The sequence below is a fragment of the Rattus rattus genome, chromosome 11, assembly GCF_011064425.1.
Source record: "Rattus rattus isolate New Zealand chromosome 11, Rrattus_CSIRO_v1, whole genome shotgun sequence".
In the NCBI taxonomy this organism is placed as follows: Eukaryota; Metazoa; Chordata; class Mammalia; order Rodentia; family Muridae; genus Rattus; species Rattus rattus.
Genome location: NC_046164.1, coordinates 57,547,315 through 57,563,690, shown reverse-complemented (window position 1 = coordinate 57,563,690; position 16,376 = coordinate 57,547,315). Strand labels below are relative to the sequence as shown.

The window sequence follows — 16,376 nt, the reverse complement described above, 5'->3', positions numbered from 1 at the left end:
TGGGTCCATACAATATGTGAAACTGGCAGTATCTAGAGTGATGCCTGTGTGGTATTGATATGATCTAGGAGGAAGTTATTTTAGATATGGGACCAGCGACTTAGTGCAATCGTTGGGGAATTTTATTATAGAGTATTGAAGAATTGCCAATCTATTCAAAACATTTTGCACTCAATAATAACTTTGCATGTACTTCTTAAACTCCAAGGAGGTATGAGTTTATGGGTGCCATGTTATTGCTAGGGGACAAAAAAATAAGTTTTGCATAGTTTATAATGAGCTTAATTAAGTGAATCTCTTGTCACAGTGTTTAGACAATCAAGGTAAGCATTGCTGTAGCTAGCAAAATTCATCATGAATAATGGCTCATAACAGACAATGCTTGGGGGTTTTAATTTAAAAAGAAGATGATAGAGGCGAGCGATAATTATTCTTCTCAAATGTGGTCTCATTAATTTCAGTGCTTGATGTGTGGCAGTGACAGTCTCAAAGTTTACACTGATGTCTGGTTTAGGGGGCTTCTTGTTTCTCAGTGCACCCTGGCAGGTCTCTTGCGAGTTTAACCAACTTTCCAGTCTACATTTATCATGTAGAGATTTAGCTAATAGAACAGTAAAACTAGAGTGCTTCAATTTGAATGTCAGCTTTTCAAAGACTAATAGTGTGGCCTTGTGCCAGTTAATATTTCTGTGACTCAGTTTTCCCATCCATAAGTAATAGTGATATTAACATGTGCTACTTAGAACCAGCATGAAGTTTAAATGAGACATTTCCTGTGCAAAGAGTTTATAATTGTCTCACGAACCTAGTCAATGTTCCGTAAATATTAGCTGTCATTGTTCTAACACTTGGATTCCTACTAGTAGTTTGGTCAAATTTCTTAATTCATAATATCCCAGATTTGAAGAATAAAATGAGTTTCATGGAGTTCTTCCTTCCTACCAAAATTATATCGTATCTGAATCCAAGTACAAGGTTTAGAAGTAGTCTATTGCATTAGAATATGCAATTCATGGCATTGAAGTTCTGCAGACCTGTATGAATAGCACTCTCTGTCAGTAAGTCCTCTAAGACTAGGACTAGAACTTAGTGGTAGAGAACATATTTGCCCCATGAAAGGCTGTGGGTTCAAACACTCCATCCCCTCAAAAATAACAGCAACAATAGTAGGCTAGTTCTAAATTCTCTCTAACTTCACTGAAAATTGGTATCTAGTGGTCTGGAATGAGAAATACATGCATTATATAGCAATTTGTATATTATTTATTATTTAATTTAATCTTTATATCTAGAGCAGTCGTGTGTGTACCTCAATTGCTTTGAGTATGATGGTTGCCAAATGGATATTTATTGGCATGTTTTCCTGAGTTGAGCTTACTGTGCAGAGATGGTCTAGAAACCTTCATTTTCCCCCAAATGACGTAATGGTTAATGTGCTAAGAGTTACACACTTAATGCTTCTACTGCATACAGATAAACACTGGAATGCACCAGCAGCATCACTCTCAAGCTTTCCTCCATCTTACTTCTTTCTGCTAGGCATACTTTAGCTGCCTGCAAGATGCTCTCTTCAATATGACTGTGTTGACATCCATTGAGAACACCAAAGAAGCTGTGTTTGGTAAATTATCTCACTGGGCCTTAGGAAGAGCCCAGAAGCTGACACAATGCATATTGTGCAGGTGCTACTGTTATACAAGACAAAATATTTGTGCAGCCCATGGTGAGATGTGGGGATTTATAGGTACTTTATCGTGACTGTTCACACTGCCAAAAACCTGTTGCTCTCAGACTATCAACCTGAATAAATGATGACTCCATGAAAAAAGAAGACAGCTACAATATGAAGCTGCCTGCCATCGGAGATTGCCTTCTTCCTGGGACCATTTTTCCTTTGCAGGCATCACTGTAAGATGTAATTTGCATGCATAATATTAATTTTTAAATGGCAAGTCATCATTCTTAGCACTATCGCATTCTCTTCAACAATGTACCTTTAGATTTATGCATTCAATTAACATGAATAATCAAAGAAATTTTAAGAGCCAGAAAGTGATTCTTTCTGCCTCAGATCCCTTCAGATTTGTGAGAAGAGTGCTTTGCAATGTAGATTTCTCTGTTTAAGTAGATATTCTCTAATGAAAAAAGATTCTTTTTTAATTCTTTATTGCATTTTAATGTGGAGTGGAGTGTAAACTAGCACGTAGTCTGCAATAACTTTGATTAAAAAATAAATAATAACAAAGATTTCAATCTGTTTTTGTTCTCTGATATTTGTACCTTATTATATATTGCCAGACACAGTACACATGGTCTTTCTGTAAAATTGTTGAAATAATTTAGATTTATATTGCATAAATATGGTCAGGTGGTACCAAATATTCTTTCTTTCTTTCTTTCTTTCTTTCCCTTTCTCTTTCGTTTTAGTCTTGGGAATCAAATTCAGGGCCTTACAAATGTTAGACAGGCTCGCTTTCTTTGATGTACACCCCAAGCTCCCAATTTAATCTTTCAGTAAAGTGTTGACTACAGTGTTACAACTGAGGCATGTGGCGTATTATAGTCAGCTTCAGCTATCAACCTGACACCACCCACGGTCACCTGGGAAGAGAGAACACATGACAGATTGTTCAGGTATTTTCTTAGTTATTATTTGATACAGGGCGAACTTGTCTACTGTGACTAGTGAGAATCCTGGGAAGATGGGCTGGACTATCGTATATAGGCTAGCCAGTGAACAGTGGAGCAGTGTTCCTTTCTGGTTTTTGCTATAAGCTTCTGCCATGTGTTCCTGTCCTGACTTTTCTCAATGATGAAATAGGACCTGGAAATAAGAGAATGAAGTAAACTCTTTTCTCCGAGAGTGTTTTATCACTGTAAGAGAAGGCAAATTAGAATAGGAGGTGTTGTGGTTTGCCCTGAAGTTACTGTATTTTGATGCTAATTCCACTGCCCCAAGGACAGCTACCTAGTCAAGTACTCAGGACTCAGGTGACTTCACCAGAACCACCTCTCCAATGAATTTGTAAAGTACAGGTGAGGGGCAGATACAGGATAGAAGGAGACCTGCCATTGGGGAGAAGGGAGGATGGGCGGGAGAGAAGTTTGAAGGAAGAGGAGGAGACTATCAGAAAAAGAGAGAAAGGAAGATGACAGAGTGAAAAGCCATGGTAGGTGAATTTATGATTCTGATTACATGTTGTTATTAATTTTCCTAACGGATGGATGGTATCTGGCTTTGTATGTTTAAGTGGGCAATTATCTTATCAATTGGGTCAAAGATTATTGTGTTGCATGTTCTTTTATGTGAGGGTTTGAGTGTAGGAAAGTGTGCGGCTGGGCTGTTTCTGCCAAGATATCTAGCAGATATCTTGGGCACCAAGGTGTAGACCCAGCGGGGTAAAAGACCAACATTACCGTTTTATTTTATATATTTTTACAACAAGGAGGTTATAGCAAACAGTTCCCTGGTCCCTATAGAGTATGTTTCTTCTCTGCACTTAAGTCCTGAAGGGCAGAGTAGTAATTGCAGCATATCTACATACACTGAAAGTCTTCCTTTGTTTTATTGGAATTATAATTATTTAGAGAAAAACACCTTTTCTTAAACTTTCTGTTTTGGTAATAAGTTCACTGAGTTGTCTTAAAATCTGAAATACTTCAAACTAAATAGATTATAAACCAAACCAAACAAAATCTAATTTTATATTAAACAACTAATATTTAAGAGTTGGATAGACTTCAGACTGAGTTTTATAATTGTTAGTCAAGATATTAAGAATCATGTGAGATGGTATCTTCAGCCTTTAATTTCCTCAGTCCTTCATTTGGTTGTATATTGCCTGTATGCAACAAATATGTGTCACTGTGCAATGTGACATTGTTCATAGTGTTATTGTTATTGAAAATTGTTCATTGTTCACTGTGAACACAGCAGTAAACAAAATGGGAGAAGAGTTTCTCTTCCTTTGAAGTTGACTTTCTAATGGTGTGAAAAGATAGTAAACAATAAAATAAGCCAAATGCCAAGTATTAGATAGTTTTGAATAGAGAAGAAAAATGGAAGCCAGAGAAGAGCCATGGGGGATAGTTTCAGGTTACCTTTTTCTCTGTTGGCCTGTTTTGTTTTCTAGCAGTAAAGAGGAAGAAGGGTGTAGAGTTGGATGGGTCAGGAGGTAGAGAGGATCTGGGTAGAGTTTGGGGAGGGTTAAAAGGATGATTGGGATATGTTTTATGAATATTTATTTTCTTGATTAAAAACAAGCAAAAGACAGTGAGAATTAGAGGTGTATACTGGAGAGAATTGAATTTTAGGACCTGGAATTGGTGTGTTCAATTAGGTACCAGAAACAGAGATGTCACTGCTGTCTTTGTTAAATGCCAACAAGAGCATATGGCTAGAAAGATATGGGTACTAGAGACTGTGGAATTCTAAGGAGGAGGGAGAGAGGAAGATGGAAGGAGGGAGGGGGAAAGGGAGGGAGAAAGAGGAGGAAGAGAGAGAAACAGAGAGAAAGGGGATCAGTGGGTGTAGCGACAGTGCATGTTATGATACATGAATATATTTTGGAGGCTCTCAGGAGAAACTGTGATACCACTGACTTGTACTTTAACAGTATTAGTGACTTATTTTGAAAATTTGCCATGGCTAGGGGAAAGAGGTACCACAGCCAGTAAGGCCAGTTCAGATACTCTTTGGGCTTGCTCTGGCAGGTTGTTCTGATTTGTTTTAAGCAATGAGCATCTTAGAGGGGATCCATTCCATATATAATCACCAAACCCAGACACTGCTGTGGATGCCAAAAAAGTGCTTGCTCACAGAAGCCTGATATAGCTGTCTCCTGAGAGGCTCTGCCAGAGCATGACAAATACAGAGGCAGATGCTCACAGCCAACCATTGGACTGAGAATGGGGTCCCCAATGGAGGAGTTAGAGAAAGGATTGAAGGAGCTGAAGGGGTTTACAATCCTATAAGAACAACAATACCAACCAACCAGATCTCTCAGGGACTAAACTATCATCCAAAGAGTAGCCATGGACAGACCCATGACTCCAGTCACACATGTAGCAGAGGATGGCCTTGTTGGGCATCATTGGGAGGAGAGGCCCTTGGTCTTGTGAAGGCTTGATGCCCTGGTATAGGGAAATGCCAGGCCAAGGAGGCAGGAGGGAGTGGGTGAGTGGTGGGGTAGCACCCTCATAGAAGCAGGGGAAGGTGGGAAGGAATACGGGGTTTCTGGAGGGGAAACGGGGAAAGGGGATAACATTTGAAATGTAAATAAAGAAAATATCCAGTAAAAGAAAAGGAAAATGGAAAAAAGTGAGTATTTCAACAGCAAAATTAAGTATAATATAATCAATGTTGCAGTCTTCACTGTCGTCAGTAGTTGTGAATATGTTGAAACAGACTCATGGGTCCATTGGATAAATGGGATCCCGACCTCTGTTTCTTTAGCCTCAGCACATCCATGTGGAATTTACGGGAGTGTGTACACATGTCAGATTTCTCCCTCCAAGTGAAATATTTCTGAGTATACTTTTCATATCTCCCAGTGACATAAAGCCCAAATTGTACATGTGGCAGTTGACTGATAAAGTAGCACCTGTTTAGCCTTAAAAAAAGAAAGAAAGAAAGGTGGTGGCTGTGTAAATGGAAAAGTCTACTGTGGCCACAGGCACAGGGAGCCACATTGTTGCCTGCTGGGTTAAACAGATTTCAAAGCTCAAGCGAAGGACTTCACTTCTTGCTTAGTCTTGTGAAAATTTCATAGACCCTCTTTTATGTCCTAGGTAAAATTTAATGATTGTTTCCTGGAGATTTGAACCCGATGTGTTATAAGCCCTCAATATTAAGCTACTAAAGTTCTCTTTCTGCAAGAGACTTCTTTGTACATAAAGTTTCAGGCTTCTTTACATTAAAAATCAAACTCATCTGTCATGTCTGCTTGGTACTGTCTTTCTGGTTTCTTCATGCCTCTTTCCTCTCCCTGCCAAATTGTCCTCAAGTGTAGTCTCTGTTGATTGTCCATTGTCTGCATGGTTCCCTTTTGGACTGTGCAGTTGACTATCCTGTCAGTGCTTGACACTGCCTTAAAGTTGTTCAGATCAAGTGCAACAATGATGTCTATTTCCTCCAGGCTGTCACATCCCAAGGATGTATTCCTATCCTTCTCCCTGGACTTCCTGGAAGACATTGAATTTAATGTCTGCACTATCTTTCCTTCTGACCTGTAAGGTTCTTTTTTGTTTTGTTTTGTTTTGTTTTGGATTTTTTTGTACTTCTTTAGAGTCTCTGTCCATTCTGTCTCCTAATGGACTTAATGTCCTTCCAGTTCTCTAACTCTCACATGCTTTCTACTTTGTGTAAGCATACTGTTCCAAGGACTCTCGATGGTGGTCAACTCACTACTTTGTTAATAAGCTCCGAATCTCTGTCATTTTCTCTGACTTCTCTTCTGATTTTTACTGACTTCTTATTGATACTAAATTCCCACAAGATTTTCACATGTAATTTGTTCAGTGTTGAGATTATTATACCTGAATTAATCTTATAGCAAATTATCTGATGCCTGTGTCAGAGTTCTGGACATTATTGACAACTCTCTCTCTCTCTCTCTCTCTCTCTCTCTCTCTCTCTCTCTCTCTCTCTCTCTCTCCCCCCCCTCTATCAAACAAATGAGTTAATTACTACAATCCTGTGGGTTTTCCACAAATGTTCACCTCTGTTGCTAAGCTGTCTCTTTACCTAAACTTTATCTGCCTGGGTGGAGTGATCTCTGCTGCCTTCAAAAGGGTAAAGACATCATCCTGAACTGGACTGCTCCTCAGATGAGGCTGAGGCTGCAAATGACTTTAGCATGGACTTCAGAGGTAAATTTGTCTCTGCCGTTGATTTGCATATTTACAGAACAGAACAATCCTGGGATAAGGGGCTGAGGGCTGGTGCATGGAGCTTTCTAGAGCTAGGCATATTGCATATTAGATACCCTGCACTAGCCTCATCATTAGCTCAGATCAGTTTACTTGGACAGCTTTTTTTTTAATTGTCCATGATTCAGCAGAGCATCTAATTATGCCTATAGCTCGTTCTCCTAGTACTATTTTGGACTCCATATCATCTATATACTTTATATCCACTGCTTTATATTACCCCTCTGCTAGCTAGAGTGTAGGTTAATATATTTGGAGAAGGTCACATCCTTTTGTTCTTGTTTCTCTTCACATGTAGCTGGGCACACAGTGGTCTTGGTAACATGTTAGAGAAGCTACAATAGCACATGCATTTCTTCCCTCACCTCTGACAAGCCAAGAGAGCCCTGATTCCTATCACAACTAAAATCACATCTCAGTTTCTATTCATTTCTGTAGCTGGGAAGTTATAGTAAGTTACTGGAAGGAAAAGGAGATAGCAGGGAGTCCACTAGGTAAAGCTACACACACACACACACACACACACACACACACACACACACACACACACACACACACACACACTAGGTTATAACCCAGATCTGCCACTGAGCTGATGTGTGACTCTGATCGAATCATTTAACTTCACTAAGCCTTAGATTTCACATTGGTAAATTAAAGGTAATTGCATTTGCCCTAATTTGGAGAGCTGAGAAAATCAAATGAACACCACGAAGAACATGATAAGGCCTTAAGTCATTTTGAGGACCCCTAATAAAGGTCAGAAAGCAGTGTGTGTGTGTGTGTGTGTGTGTGTGTGTGTGTGTGTGTGTGTGTGTGTGTATAGATAGATAGATAAAGAGAGAGAGAGAGAGAGAGAGAGAGAGAGAGAGAGAGGGAGGGAGTGTGTCATCATGCTGGGCACATGGAATTACTCACGTTAAACTGAGAAATAGCCTTTTAGAGAATCAGTGATGTGAATGTAGCTTATTTTTATAATGCACTCAAAAATCCTATGAGCTCTATGCTATGCATTAATTCTTTTACAAGAAAATTAAAAATGTAGAGCCATGCTATGAAAGATTTAACCAAACTCAAGATTGCAGGCATAACTCTAACTCCGAGAATATGTTAACAAGTCCACATTTGTACTTACCTCCCTGTGGGAAGAACTGCGAGTAAATCTCCTTGAAGGTTTCTTCATTAACAACACCACTGGGGCATTCCTAGAGAAAGCACCAAGAAGTGGTGTGATATAAAAAGCCTTTATAAGAGTGGTTTTGTACATTTTGAATAGAACTGAATGATCTATAAAGATTTACCAAGGTTAACCTCCATTTACACACACACATACACACACACACACGAACACACACACACACACACACACACACACACAAGGGCACACTAGGGGTATGGCATGGAGAAAGAGGAGGAAGTGGTTTTTTTCTTATGATCAAGGAATGTAAATCTTGGAACTGAAGGTTTAACTATCCTTCATATTGCCCAGTGACCTCATTTGCTTTGCATTATTGTGATAGCGATCATTACCAAAAGCGACTTAGGGAGGAAAGGTTGATTTTCTCTTCCACTTCAACTCTGTCACTTAAACACCCTCAGGGTAGGAACTTGGAAGTAGGAACTGAAGTAGCAGCAATGACTGAGTTCTGCTCACTAGCTTGGGCTCCATGGCTTGCTCACCCTATTTATAGAACCCAGGATGACCAAATCAGTGGTGGCAGAGCCCACAGTGAGCTGGACCCTCTCACATCAGTCAAGAAAATGTACCACAGACTGGTCCAAAGGAACCTTCCTTTTTCCTAGATATGTCTAGGCTATGTCAAGTTGAGAGAACAGAAACAACTCCCCAAACCAAACCAAAAAACCCTAGCCAGCAAAGCACCAAGGTTTGTCTGACATTAAAAGGGTTAAGTATTGTGCAAATGCATGTTTTTGTAACAATGAGGTAATAGGGCACTGCATTGCCTTTCTTGGCATACCACTGAGATACTGCAATATGCTCCAACAGTCGTTATTGGATCTTTGTTTTATGACTTAGAAAGGATTTTCCCCCCATATTTTTATGACTTTCATAAGAAACTAATACTGTTTTTATGGGTCTAGGATAACTCAAGACGTTTCAAACAGGAATGTGATTCTTAGTAATAGGATGCTATTCTAGAGCACAGAGGGATTTGGACACGTAAAAGTGACCTTATGTGAGAAAAGACCTTCAGAAAAGTTGGGAAAGATGGTCTTCGAAGCAACAGAGTGGGCCTTAACTTAGTAGAACTCTATCTTTATACCCTTGGAAGGGTTGCTGAGATCTGATGAGTACTGACCCAGGAATAGCTTTGGTTTGTTGGGGACACCAGGCAAGGCTGGTTCTCTAAAAGCAAATTTTGCATTCTGTAAATCTAAAACTTCTGAAGAGGCTGCCTCACAACCATGAAGGACTAAGCAAGCACAGCATAGACTGAGAAGACGAGCGACTCTATTTATGCTGTAGAGGTACGCATGTTGGCTCAAGGGTCAGTGGTATAGATGCCCTGTGAGAACTGAATGCTGACTCTTCCACAGCAGTCCAGCATCAGATTGCACATGGACGCTGACTGTCCACTCTAGGTACTCTATTAGTCATTCTCAGATAATTCTCATAGCTCCATATTTAAACTCACTTCTGCTCCAATTGTCATAACCCTTTTACACTGGGAAACGCTCCCCTAGAACCATTCTTTTTTCCCACTGGGGGAAAATGAGGGGCATGCCGAAGGAGTTTTAACAGTCCAGATATTAGATATAAATGTATGTGCACTTCAAATTTACCCTGTTCTTCATATTTTCAACCACCATGCAATTGACATGCTAATGAGGATTGAGGAGCTCTTACTGGGACCTACCTCTAGATGGCAGAGCTTCAAGCACTTAATGACTGCTGAAAGAGGAGGAATCAGTCTTCCTCGGGAATGGGCATTCAACCACTTATCCAATACCATATAGTAATCCATAAAGCCATATGCAAATAAGCAACAGCAAATGGATTAAACAGTGTGTGTGTCGGTGTGTGTGTACAGGTATAGGCATAGGGTATAGGCATAGGCAATATTAATGATAAATACAAGTAACAGGGGGTATTGGAAGGAGCGAGGGGAGAGTTGGTATAAATATAAATATAGTACATATATATGAAATTTAAAAGTAGTTATCACCAAAACTGACCAACATTCCTTTTAAGCCTTAAAAGGCATCACTTCAATACTAAGCTTGTTTTATCACTGTGCGTTTTGATTATTTTAATAAGTGACTCAGTTCTTCACCTGAAATGAGCTTCCATAGGGGGATTTCTGTTTTCTCATTAGTTCCCATAAGAGGCCGGACCTCTGCTTTGCAAACAGTTTATACTGAAAGCTTTGATGTGAGTTTGTCTTTACAGACCCTGTCAACATATTAATTATGATTGATTAATCAGTGGCATGGAGCCAGGATATCTGTTCTCATACAGAGAGAGACCAGGAAGGATTGGCTATCCAGTGAGGCAGAGGGGAAGATTTAACTGGGCTTGGGACTTCCCAGGTTATTACAATTGTTTTTGAATGTGAGGATTCTGAATCTAAGAATATGGCACAAACAAAGGAGAATCAAATAAGCAAACAAACACACAGGAAAACCAAACCATGTCTAATTTCACGTGCTGTTTTTCTGTGACCAGATAAAGTCTAGCCTTATCCTGGATGTTTTTGTGAATGAAATTTGCCCTTAGATTGGTGAACATTTCTACAGGAATCCACCCTCCGCAATGCTGCTGATATCCACCGTGTCTCATTGAAAGCTTGGAAAGAGCCAAGTCTTACAGTCTTAAGTATTAGAAGATTCCTGAGCAGACAGCCTTAGACTTCCTCTGCAACATGCATTCATCTCCGACTCATTAGGGTGCCTTTAGTGAACTGCAAAAATTTTCTTGATTGTGCAGTCTGCTGGCTTCCCACTTCAGAATTTATACCAACTAAACTTCTAATGTATTTTAGCTGTTAGTCAATCTGTCTTTTCTTCCTCCTTTCTTTTCTTCCTCTTCCCCTCTGCCTTTCTTTTTCTCTCCCCCCATTTCTTTCTCCCTCTTCCTTCCACTCTCTTCCTTGCTATCTTCCTCTTTTTGCTTATGTGAACACACGTATTTACACACACACACACACACACACACACACACACACACACACACACACACACAAACTCCATTTATTTTTCCTATGGAGAACAATGGCTAATATATAGAAGAGTTAAAATTAACACCTAAAGAAATGTTCAACATCCTTAGTCATCAGGGAAATGCAAATCAAAACAACCCTGAGATTCCACCTCACACCAGTCAGAATGGTTAAGATAAAAAACTCAGGTGACAGCAGATGCTGGGAGGATGTGGAGAAAGAGGAACACTCCTCCATTGTTGGTGGGATTGCAAGCTGGTACAACCACTCTGAAAATCAGTCTGGAGGTTCCTCAGAAGATTGGACATAGTACTACCTGACGACCCAGCTATACCACTCCTGGGCATATACCCAAAAGATGCTCCAACATATAACAAGGACACATGCTCCACTATGTTCATAGCAGCCTTATTTATAATAGCCAGAAGCTGGAAAGAACTCAGATGTCCTTCAACAGAGGAATGGATACAGAAAATGTGGTACATCTACACAATGGAATACTACCCAGCTATCAAAACAATGACTTTATGAAATTCATAGGCAAATGGATAGAACTAGATCATCCTGAGTGAGGTAATCCAATCACAAAAAAAAAAAATGGATATTAGCCCAAAAGCTTGAATTACCCAAGATTCAATCCTCAGACCACATGAAGCTCAAGAAGAAGGATGACCAAAGTGCAGATACTTCAGTCCTGAGAAGGGGGAACAAAAATATTCCTAGTAGGAGATATGAAGACAAAGTTTGGAGCACAGACTAAAGGAATGGCTATTCAGGGTCTGCCCCACCTGGTGAATCCAGCCTATTTACATACAGCCACCAAACCCAGACAGTACTGCTGATTCCAAGAAGTGCATGCTGACAAGAACCTGATATAGCTGGTCCTAAGAGAGAGGCTTTGCCAGAGCATGGCAAATACAGAGGTGAATGCTTGCAGCCAATCATTGAACTGAGAATGGGGTCTCCATTGGAGGAGTTAGAGAAAGGATTGAAGGAACTGAAGGGGTTTGCAGCCCCATGAGAACAACAATACCAACCAACCAGAGCCCCCAGGTACTAAACCACCATCCAAAGAGTACACATGGACAGACCCATGGCTCCAGCTGCATATGTAGCAGAGGACGGCCTTGTTGGGCACCAAAGGGAGGAGAAGCCCTTGGTCCTGTCAAGGCTGGACCCCCTAGTGTAGGAGAATGTCAGGGCGGGTAGGTGGAAGGGAGCGAGTAGTTGGGTGGGGAAAAGAGGATAGCATTTGAAAAGTAAATTAAAAATGTCCAATAAAAATTAACATTTGTAATTTAGAAAAGGTAATAAAGTAGCATGTGTACACAAAATCATTCACAAATTTTGATTTAATAACTCTTGTTGGCCATAGTGGTCCAGGTATCAGAGCAAATGAACACTTCGTGGTTGGACCTTCTTACAAATGTAAATTGTGATTTATTAGCTTCTTAACCATGAAGCATCTGTTTATGACCACAAAAAGAAAGAAAGTGTTTGGTTGTCTGCCATCAGGTTAAAATATTCTTTGTACAGTCAGAATCTGAAAACTTCCTCACAGTTAAAGAGAGGATGTCAGAAGCTGAGGATCAAATACAAAGGGCTGACAGAATTCTACAAACTTGTTAGCTGTCTTTTGTCTTGAAGCATTTTTGATAAATAGATTTTATAATATGAACAGATAGGTAGAAATTGGTTGTCTCATAAATGTTTATTCTAGTCGTATTTTTGTCTGGTGAAATCATTTTTTCAGCAAATGAAATGCTTTATTGATTTTGAGGGTAGTAGGCCTCACCAGGTAAATTTTTCATATCAATTTATTACTTATTACCTTAATTTTCATTTACAGAAATTACACATCTATACAAAATCTAGGCTCTGGGACTATAATAATAAAAAAGAAAATGTTCTTTGACTTATAGAGCCCAAGATTGTTATTTCTTTCATTATTTTTTTTTTAAAAAATCAGAGACATATTAGTGCTGCTAATACACATAAGTATGTGGCCATGCACGGGACTGTGTTAGACCTACTAGTGCTTACACCCTTAAAGAAAAATAACTCTCCTTCTCCTGGAAGAAATTAATTGCCAATAGCTCTTCAGCTGACAGTGGGATTTCATACCCACTTGTCTGTCCGTGCTGAGATTTTTGCCTTGCTTGTGATTACACAGATCTTGTTTATCAAGTCACAACTGCTATGAAGTTACCTACACATCTGTCCTTTGTGTCTGCAAAACACCATTTCCTTGCCATTATCTATTTCCTCTGGCCTTTACAGTCTTTCCATTCCCTCTTCTGCAATCATCAGGGTGCAATATAGGTGTCCCACTTAGTAGGAGTGGGGCACTCCATAATTGCTTATTCTGTGCACCATGATCAATTGTGCTTCTGTTAAACACTGTCTACTGCAACAAAAGACACTTGTTTGAGAGAAGCAGTAGTATATGTGTATAATAATAAGTCAATAGAGATTGGTTTAATGCCCTGATAGCAAAAGAGGTTTCCCCTACTTCCTATGACCTATCTAACCACAGGCTCTTGGTCTTGTTATTATGCCAAGTATGTGTTACATTTTATGGGGCAGGTCCTAAGTCCAATCAAAATGAATGTTCTTATTCCTGTAACATTTGCTCCACTATTACGTCAATGGGCACACCTTGTCAGACCAGTTATTATTGTTGCTTCTCATCTGTATAAGACTGATGACTACTTTTCTCCTTCTATAGCATATATAGTAACTTCTAGTACCATGAGAGCTAGTCAGCATAGTTGAAGTATTCAGGTCAATTCCAGCTTAATTTATTCATATTGTACATCTTAAGTAGGCGATATCTTCTGAAATAGTGTCTGATGTCCAGTTATGGAAGGTAGCCCATAGCACTGGCAAATAACCTGTAATATTTGGGGAATCTGTGGAACCCCACTAGCCAACAACCTCAATAGATAGAACCAGAATAGATGTGATGAGAATGCAATAGTGATGGAATGTTATTTTCTTTGACATAACTACTCTAATTTTTTCAGCTGGTGAAGATATCTCTGTCCTTTGATAATGTAGCCACACTACTGATAGTCCTTTTGATTAGCTCAGCTGTCTCTTGACACATGACAGGATCGGTTTTAGTTGTGAAGTGAGTATTTTGCTATTAGGATATTACTACTGACAAATATTGACCATCTATAATGACAAAAAGATGATTATGAGCACATGACCAATTCCTGTTCTGGGTATTGTCTTGAATGCTTGACATGGATTATGTCATCTGGATAAATAGATGCTAATGTTTGCTGACCAAAATTGCTAGAAGGGGAAACCACCCCCATCTCCCTTAATTAGAAAATGGCAGGCCAGAGTCTTTTGACAATTTTAGAGTCAGAACAATTTTCACAATATTCCAATTTAATATTCCTGCTTTAAATGTGTGGAGATCAAGGTCAGTAAGGTTACAATCATTGCCCTTGGCTACATAATGGGCAGCTAAGTCTGCCAATCCTCTAACTTGGCTCTTTGGAAATCTTGGCTCATTAACTGATGTCACAGATACTTTTCAATTCATAAGCCAGTTGGTGTTTTCTGCCAGGGCATATTTAGAGCAAGCTAGAACAATGATAATAGTCTTGGGCTTCCTAGTCAAATAGAAACTTAAGTGTAAATTCTGTCATGAAGGAGCTGTGTAAGGTGAGACAATTTGTTTTATCTTCCTGTCTAATTGCCTTTTTATCTATAAAATGGAAATAATGGTGGATTCAGATAGGTGATATGATACTTAATTAAAAGTGCACACAATGATATCTGTCTTTATCTTGCACTTTGTCAATTGTTCATTAAATATTAAGCAGACTTTGGTAAGCAAAGCTCTATCATAGAATCAAAGACTGTAACACCAATGTAATGTATTGAGGTTAAATTGCATCTATTCAATACTTAAACCAAGAATAGTACCGGTCTAATAAAATGCAATGATTTTATTAAGTAGATATGAGTTAGGCTTCTACTCTTGAATTGTCAATTAAGTTTGTTCTATCTAATCTCATCAACATTGACTCCCAAATACAGGAGGATTCTGTAATTGTAAATGATAACCTGAGGAAAATAAAGGTTAAGATTCTAGAAATAAATGTCAACAGAAATTCAGGAGCCTTTCATTCACTAAGTTAAATGAAAACTACTCTCCCCTGTGATGCTGCACATGTGAAAATATGTTTAAAATGCTGCCATCATGGAAAGGGTAGAAATGGTACTTCCGAGGCAGACACATGTATTCACAAGAAATTACCAAGAAAATTAGTTTGTGAGATGTGTCATAAGCTCTTATAATTTTGCCTCATAAAGAACCCCTTCAGCATTGCATATAAATTTATCATAGTTCTGAGAAAATGCACCAGAAATATTACAATAAAACATAGAATCAGACATATAACAATAAACATCTATCTCAAAATTATGTCTTCACTCATCTAGTTGAATTATCTTCTCTTGAATAGTTGTCATCTAGCAAAAGCCATTTTCTCATCTTTAAATTGTTAATTAAACATGCATACCTAGAATGTCTATACAGCAAGATGACTTAATGGGTAAAGATATTTGCCACCAAGCCCAACAACCTGAGTTTGATCTGTAGAACACATAGGGTACAAGGAGAGACCTGAATCCTGCAAGTCGACCTTTATATGCACATGGTCACACATGCACATCCCCACACACATCGTTTGTATCCCACAGACACATAATAACACAGAGACAATAACTAAATGTAATAATTGTTTTAAATTATAACAAAAATCTGAAAAAAACTTGGAAATAATCTTTTAATAATCAAAACCAAAATATTATGGAATAAATGGGGGATCCTCTCTAGGACTCCCTGGCCTAAATAGGTTGCGGTAAGTGAATATATAATGGTAGGTAGCGATGGGAAGGATCTTAGAGGCATTAAAAGGAAAGTGAGTGTGGATAAAATTCAAATACATTGCATTTATGGATGAAATTCTCAGACCAGATATATTGTACTCAAAACAAAAGTTCTTAGGAAATATCTTGTGTTATGTTTGTAATAGTTATAACATTGTATACTTAAGTATTTATGCCTCTTATTAACTCCCATACTCACCCTTAGTACAAGTGAAGACTGATACACATGATAGGAGATAGTCATGTGCGATGCTTAACTGAAAATCTTGGTTTTCGAGCACCAGAATTGTATGTTGCTGACTTAAGAAACAAACAAAGCTATTATTTATTAGTCTAGCAGATAAAGAGAAT

The 16,376-nt window shown here is 38.8% G+C and overlaps 1 protein-coding gene across 1 annotated transcript in view; it reads right to left on the bottom strand.

The window, feature by feature from the left end:
- The window catches only part of Kcnip4 (potassium voltage-gated channel interacting protein 4), a 95,964-nt gene that overhangs the window by 19,821 nt on the left and 59,767 nt on the right, over positions 1-16,376 (bottom strand). The window contains exon 2 of the mRNA XM_032915860.1: positions 8,066-8,135. Within this exon, the coding sequence (XP_032771751.1) occupies positions 8,066-8,135 (70 nt within the window). The remainder of the gene's footprint in view (positions 1-8,065; positions 8,136-16,376) is intronic.